Source organism: Rhyacophila brunnea, unplaced genomic scaffold, assembly GCF_057557595.1.
Source record: "Rhyacophila brunnea isolate RB1 unplaced genomic scaffold, BYU_Rbru_1.0 scaffold_11, whole genome shotgun sequence".
NCBI lineage: Eukaryota > Metazoa > Arthropoda > Insecta > Trichoptera > Rhyacophilidae > Rhyacophila > Rhyacophila brunnea.
The window spans coordinates 16,495,626-16,503,485 of NW_028232763.1; the positions used below are offsets into that span (position 1 = coordinate 16,495,626).

The 7,860-nt window shown below is 30.9% G+C and overlaps 1 protein-coding gene across 1 annotated transcript; it reads left to right on the forward strand.

Annotated features, from left to right (window-relative positions):
- Positions 1-1,930: 1,930 nt before the first annotated feature.
- On the forward strand, positions 1,931-6,558 carry LOC147078426 (cytochrome P450 6B5-like). The gene is made up of 2 exons (XM_085959412.1): positions 1,931-3,399; positions 4,948-6,558. Exons 1-2 carry the CDS (start codon positions 2,034-2,036, stop codon positions 5,109-5,111), a joined length of 1,530 nt encoding a protein of 509 aa, XP_085815538.1. The 5' UTR covers positions 1,931-2,033; the 3' UTR covers positions 5,112-6,558.
- Positions 6,559-7,860: the final 1,302 nt, after the last annotated feature.

A 7,860-nucleotide genomic window follows, 5' to 3' on the forward strand; every position in this document is an offset into this window, starting at 1 on the left:
TAGAATTAAAATAAAATTATATTTCAGCGTTTTATCGACTTAATATTATAATAAAGCTTAAACATGTATATTATTATGCATAAATACATATTTTAAGATATTATGAAATTACAAACAAAATATTAAGTAAGTTATCTGATAAGTATAAATGTTTCAGTAGTTTGATTGATAAACTACTTAGGTACTTACATAACAGGTACCTACCTACCCAATTTTTATAATATTGATTTAGATTGAGAATTATAACGCCTAACGATGTTTATTAAAATAAATTTATTAAAAAAAAGTTTTTCGTTGTTAGAATTAAATATGTTTTACAAATCAATCAATATTTGCGTGATTTTATAATAAATTTACAACAATTATTTGGTTCTTTCAGCGTCTTCTGTGTTTAAAACAGTACAATTTAAAGGTATGTTTTAACATAAATAAAAAAGTATCTTCAATATAATATTTATTTATTTAAGAAAACAGAACATTGTTGACATAACAAATCTAAATTCAAGACGTTCACAACATGAGATTTACATTATAACAAATATTACCCTCACAAGAGAGAAGAAGAGAATATAATATATAATAATAACAATAAACATAAGTATAGTTATATACAGAAAAATAAAACTATATATTATTAAATTACGAATTGTAAGTAATATATTGTACCTACTTTCAATGCATCAGTGGCTTGATTGATTATTAACATGTAAATATAATTCATTTAATATGTAAGGCAGGTATCTAGGTATAATTTTATAATAATATCGGCATATTTTTTTTATTGGTGATAAAAATGTAAAATATCAATTTATGGTGGAAAGACATTCTTTTAAATTCAATAAAACTCAATAGGTATATAGTACTTACGTCAAAATATTGAATAATTTCTGTCAGAATATTTTGTCAGATTTTTATGTTTTCTACTGAAGCGAAGACAATATTCTTTTTCTTCGTTAGGACTTCATGACTGAGGGTCGTGACCCGAACGATTTAACCGTTTGTTGTACCTATACTTATTAAAGAAGAGATGATATTTTGTATACTTATTATTATTTTATACAGGTGGATAGGTAGATACTTTGAAGTTCGTTTCATATTTTTATTCTAATGTGTATGTATTCATGAGCCCTTGTATGATACAATTTCGTTCAGCAATTAGACAAGAAAATTTAATAAGTTTCTATTTACTTAGTAGTTGTAATACATTCTGTGCTTTTGGCTGAGCGGATAACGCGTCGGCTTATGATGTCGTAGATCCCGAGTTCGAATCCTGGGTCCGGTAAAATATACATGTTATTTTTCAACGTGTGTTAGGAGTATAGTTCTAATATGTTGAGCAATACTTGAACTTAATTATGACTAGTTATTAGGCCTGACACTGTTTATAGAAATAAAAGTATTCCTTTTTAATATAACCTTATTAAATTAAGAATAAGTATATTATACTTTGCATCAATAACGCAACGAGGGAAGAATTATTTTCGTTTAATAAACATCATAAATCATAATAATCATTCTCGATCCGTATTAAAAATGTGTCAAGCGCGAAATGTATATGGTACAACTACTGACAAGATAGAAGCATATTAAACTGACTTGCTTACTTACTCCAACAAATCGTTACGTAGGTACGTCTGTTCCTTTGCGCATTTATTTCAACCGTGCGGCATCCAATCTCCCGGCGGCCAATTGGGCCGGCGTCCAATTAGCGGCGGCCAATCGCCTGCGGCCAATCTCCAGCGGCCAATCGCCTGCGGCCAATCGCCTGCGGCCAATCGCCTGCGGCCAATCGCCTGCGGCCAATCGCCTGCGGCCAATCGCTTGCGGCCAGTTCGCGGCGCCAAATCGTCCTAGACCCCTAAACGCATTATCGAATTTTGGTAATACGTCATTCTGATATTATTTACGAGTATTGTTGAGTAGGTATTGTATGATAGATAAGCCGTGTCCATGTTACCGATTGAGTAGTATTTACAGATAAAGACAAAAAGCATCAAAAAAGTTTTTCGGTAGTGTATGTAGTTCAATCTAATATGTTTAGCAAACGAATTATGTCTTTAAGTATAACGTATGTTTTTTTTACCACGTGTATTTCGATTTTAATAATATTTGCGTATAAATATTTGACTAAAAATTTTAATTACTGGAAAAACAAAAGTGTTAAATATCACAAACCCTTAATATTCTTTGGTAATTATGCCAGTTTTCTTTTTGCCCGTCAATCGTTGGGAGATATCTATAGAAAATTGTATGTAGAGTTTTCAAATGAAAAATATGTGGGTGTTTTTAAATCAAGTAAGCCGGATTTGATGCTGCGTGATCCAGATTTGATAAAACATGTCCTTGTAAAAGATTTCCAATTCTTTCATGACAGAGACGAAGATGTATCAGATTTAAATGAACCGTTGAATAAAAACCTATTCACCGTGAACGGTGAAAATTGGCGGATTATGAGACAAAAATTCAGCCCAATATTTACATCTAGCAAATTGAAAAATATGTTTTATTTGATTGTTGAAAAATCGACTGAATTTCAAAAGCTCATTGATGGTGTGGTGAAAAGTGACAAAGAGATAGAAATTCGTGATTTATTTGCAAAGTTTACAACAGATGTTATAGGATCATGTGCTTTTGGTGTAAAAATGAATTCAATGTCTGATGAAAATGCTCCGTTTCGTAAAATGGGGAAAAAAGTATTTGAGGTTACACTTTTTAAACAGTTTAAATATATTTTAATGCTATTATTACCTCGAGTATTTGAATTTTTTAAAATGAGAATAACAGAAGCCGAAGTTGAAGATTTTTTCTTGTCAACTGTTAGAGATATTGTGCAAGAAAGAAAGTATAGTCAGACAAAGAGACACGATTTCATTGATTTAATGATTGAGTTAAAAGACAATACTAAAGGAGAAGAACAAACAATAGAATTTACTGACATGTTTTTAACCGCTCAGGCTTTTATATTTTTTGCTGCCGGTTTTGAATCATCTTCCACGTTGATGTCTTTTGCACTCCACGAATTGGCACTCCATCCAGAAATCCAACAGAAAATTCAAGATGAAATCGATTACACTCTCTTAAAATATGATGGGGAAATTACATACGAAGGCATATTAGAGATGAAGTATTTAGAAATGGTAATGTGTGAAACTCAACGCAAGTATCCTGCCCTTGCTGTACTAACAAGAGTATGTAATTCTTCGTATACGTTTCCCGGAACTGATTTAACAATTGAAAAGGGAATATCTGTATCGATTCCGGTGGGCGCAATTCATTACGATCCAAAGTATTATCCTGATCCCGAGAAATTTATTCCTGAACGATTTATGACTGAGGAAATTAAATCAAGGCATCACATGCTATTTTTACCGTTTGGTGAAGGACCAAGGAATTGTATAGGTAAGGGTAAGAGTAATGAAACTCCAATTACATTATTAAACATAAAATAAATTCAGACAGTGATATTAAAATAAAGGTTTTGTTAGTTTTATAATAATTTTCGAAGTGCTGATGACGTAATTGTAGTATCGGAAAACTTTGAAGATCACTTAGTCCTATTAAATAAAGTGTTTGACAAATTTAAATCTTCAGGTTTAACGATTAATAAAACACAATATTATTTAGTGCTTATTATTCACAAGACTTGTGAATGTGATATCCGTTATTGAACATGCATAATTTGAAAACACTTATGAGACTTCTAAAAAAAAATCTTTTTGATAAAAACAACGCCTAGCGGGATACGAACGCGTATTTACTGGATTAGTAAGTTATAAGTAAAATTTGTAAATATCCTGACACCAATTAGTAATTAAGGTGATTGAATAGAACGCAAATAGCCAACTGCAAAAATTAACACAATTTGTGAAGCGCCTCCAAAATGTAACAATTTCGTCGTAATTACATATGATGCAAATGGCTCTATACGCAAAATTGCAATAGATGCTTCACATCGCCACTGTAGGGTCTCTTGATACATTCGATTAAAAGCGAGTGTGGTGTGGGGCGGGTTTTGGTTTGGAGAGATTATCTTCAATGGTAAAGCACATTGGCGCGAATACAGGGATGCGGGTTTGAGTCCGCGCAGGGAACTCAGAAATAATGGGAACTGAAATACCTAGCGTGTGTGGAGTAACAGGGAACCGATCTCGAGTGTGAAAGAATATAGGATAAACTTAAACACATGTTATGAATACACTTATCTTTCGTTCTGACAACTGCTCTCAGTTTATGTGTTCAATTTTGGTGTAATTGAAGATTGCAACACACACTATTGCACATCTATAATGTGTGGTTTATTTTCGCATGACACTCACACTTTCAAAACCCTGCGTCAAAATGTAGTGTATTGGGGTATAGCTTATCGGAATTATATTTATTAATTTGTTCTGTGAGTCCATTTCAGGAGTCGTATTTTTTTCAAAACGATTTTTATACTATGTCTGTCTATATATTTAATGTCTGATGTGTTTTCAAATTATGTATATTATTCATAATATAGTGGGGTTACTGGCAAAAGTTGGTAAGTCTCGAAATCATGTTATGGAGTAATTATTGCAATTTGAAGTTTGACATGCCCTCTAAAATTAGACACACTGCTAACTTCTTTGGGCTTTATGTGCATGTTGACCTCGATTTTTCTAGCATTCATATTTATATATATATATATATATATATATATATACACACAATTCGTTGTTAACTCTAAATACTTAAGTACCTAAATTGTAGAGTTACCAACTTTTGGCAGCAACCCCATGATATTACAATGGAGTTCGACGACGTAAAAGTAAGATCTGTAAATAAATTCATAATAGTATATCTACTGTTTATTTCATCATAATAAAATAAATACCACAGAAGAAAATATTTTAAAAACTAAATTGTTAATTAAATAATAATTACTATATAGGAACTCTCTTAATAAATACAATGTTTTATTTTCAGGCATGAGGTTTGGAAAAATGCAAAGTGCAGTAGGACTTGCTTCGTTTTTGCATAAATTTTCAGTTGAGCCATCCATAAAAACGGAAGAAAAAATAACAATGAATCCCATAGCCTTTGTAACTACCAGTAAAAATGGAATATGGTTAAAAGTTAGCAAAAGATAAGACTCACAAATATAATATTATATTACATTGGTGAAAGACAATAATTATTATTGTAGAGTTAATACTTACAGTCACTTTTACGCATACAGACAGGAAATAGATAAAGCGACTGATAAGACCTCATTAAATGTATATTATGTATTAAATTATATAGCGTTCATGATAATGATAACATTGATAACATATTAACATATAATAGTACGATGTTCATAAAATACTCTACCTATTTATTTAATTATTAAATTATTTTACTTAATAATTTATATAAGCCGTGGAGACAATCTGTACCTCTTTGGCTACATACACCAAACGGTTGATTCATATACCTATTATTATAATATTAAAACTAATATATATATTATATATATATTGTTAATTAGTGTATATTATATAGTATAGGTACCAGAACAATATTGTCTTTTGAAACGTCAAAAGTGTATGTGTTAAACCTATGAGGTAGCTTAATTTCTATTCTATAATCATAATGAGAGATCAATGGTTGGAATTTATAAATAATTATTTTTATAATTGTATGTACTTAGTTATATATTAGCCTCACAAATTTTACAATAAAATAATATTATGTAAGTACATACTTATTAATTATTTTCTAAAAATAATTTAATAAAAAAACAAGAAAGTAGCTTTGTGTCGTTGTGTTTTTTAATGACTGTTAAGCTATCATCAAAAGTATACTATTATCGCCTGCATGGATTTACTTGCACCAATAGTGTATATTACTATCGCGATATTAACTATTTTCACGTAAAAGTGTTGACTGTCACTCCAATCTCATTCTTCAAGCGTAAGCGAGACGCGATGTTATGATTGTATTGTGTTATTTGACAGATTCAGATAAGTTCAGACAGATTCGTCAAGTTCGTAGATAATCGGTAGACGTCAAAATATTCTGTGCAATGTAGTTCGTATTTCTTCCAACAGGTTTGCCACTATCGTTTTACTGTGCGTGCACACCCAAAATATAGGTACCAATTATTGCGTGAAAATTCAGAAGCTTCCGAACTTTTTTTAATCATGCATGCAATCTTGCAACTTGCACGATAATAAGTGCTTACATGTTCATTTTCTTATTATGGCCGTGATAATACGTACTGTCAGCAGTGAATCCATGCACGTATAAACGGGGTATTACGCGCAAAGTTTGTGTCAGAGCCACTTTCAAGTTTGACATACCTGAACCTCGATGGCTCCATATAACCAATATGTTGACTCATAAACGGCCACAATTACTTTTTCAAACGTTAAAAACTGTGTATGTGTCAAACCTATGTGGTAGCTTAATTTCAATTCTATAATGATAGATCAATGGTTGGAATTTATAAATAATTCTTTGTATACATTTTGTTATATTAGCCTCACAAATTTTATAATATAATAATATTATGTACCTGTTTATTATTTTCTTCATTTAATAAAGAAACAAGAAAGTAGCTTTGTGCCATTATGTCTGTTGAATTCATAAAATCATCAAAAATTTACCTACTTATTACTTAAAGTAAAACTGTTTATTGAGTATAATAATAATACAAAATATTGTATTATATATAATATATTATAAATCTAAATTAGATATAATATAAAACTGTGTGAAATACATTGAAGATGGTGAAACGACAAAAGAGAAACGAATACTTATATTTTCTGATATATTTTGTATGTGATGTTTTCGTATACAAACTTTGTTTTAACCTTATATTTTGAATTAGCAATCACAAACAAAATGATAAGGAGTCACACTGCTACATTAAGGGCCGTCAAAAACGTATCGGTATTTTTTTACTTTATCCATAGTAAGAATATTTAAATGATGATTATTTTAACCATTATTTCCAGCATAGTTTATTTTGGACATTTTTACCCTATATTTGACTTACACTAGACCCAAGGTATGACCCCTACATCCTGAAGAGAGCCCCATGGCTAGGATGTTTGTCGGACCCCTACCCATTGCCAAGGTTAAGGGCAATTTGATTTAGAATACAGTAGAGTACCCCAAATGGTATTCCGCGAAAGAAACCCCGAGGTTCTGTGAGGTATAATTAAGGGTGTTCCGTATACTTTTAGCGAGTTTTTCTATTTTTCAATACATCGACTTGAATTATTGACCTGTTGGCACTCGACATTATATTACAAAGCACTGATCGAAACCCCCTTTTATGGTAGCCAAGTAATATGTGACTATTCGCTATTTTGGATACATAGGCAATTTTATTAGTCACGAAACACACATTATTTTAAATAAAATTCTACCCGTGAATTATCATTTAATTATAATATCAAAAATACCTCATTAAAGTGTATCGCACAGTAACATATTTTAAAATGTTAATATCTATTGTTAAATAAAGGCAGGCGATTTTTTTACTATTCGAGAAAATTTGTGGAGTTTATTTATCTCACTTAACTTGTCGTCCCCACACGCCGGCTCTCCACTTAGCCCGAGCCTGCCGTCTTTGTGGGGTCATGTCCGAAGGATCAGTTAAGTAAGCTATTTTCAATCCATAACGGATTACCGAATATACCGTGAAATGGGGTGAGATTAGACCAATGCAATTATTAAAACTTTTTGTATCTAAATAATATTTTCATCCTCAAATTTTGTCCCGTATGACTATATAAATTGAATTTTATATCATGATTATGGTTTATTTAAAAAATATTGAATTTTTGTAATAATTAAGAAGTATCGATACAATTTCTTCACTAATTATGATAACCCTGGTTACGC

Excerpts from the sequence above, each read along its gene's own strand:
- LOC147078426 (XM_085959412.1), top strand. The coding sequence starts at position 2,034 with ATGTTTAGCAAACGAATTATGTCTTTAAGTATAACGTATGTTTTTTTT. Across the intron at positions 3,400-4,947 it reads AGGACCAAGGAATTGTATAG|GCATGAGGTTTGGAAAAATG; the intron begins GTAAGGGTAAGA and ends TTTTATTTTCAG.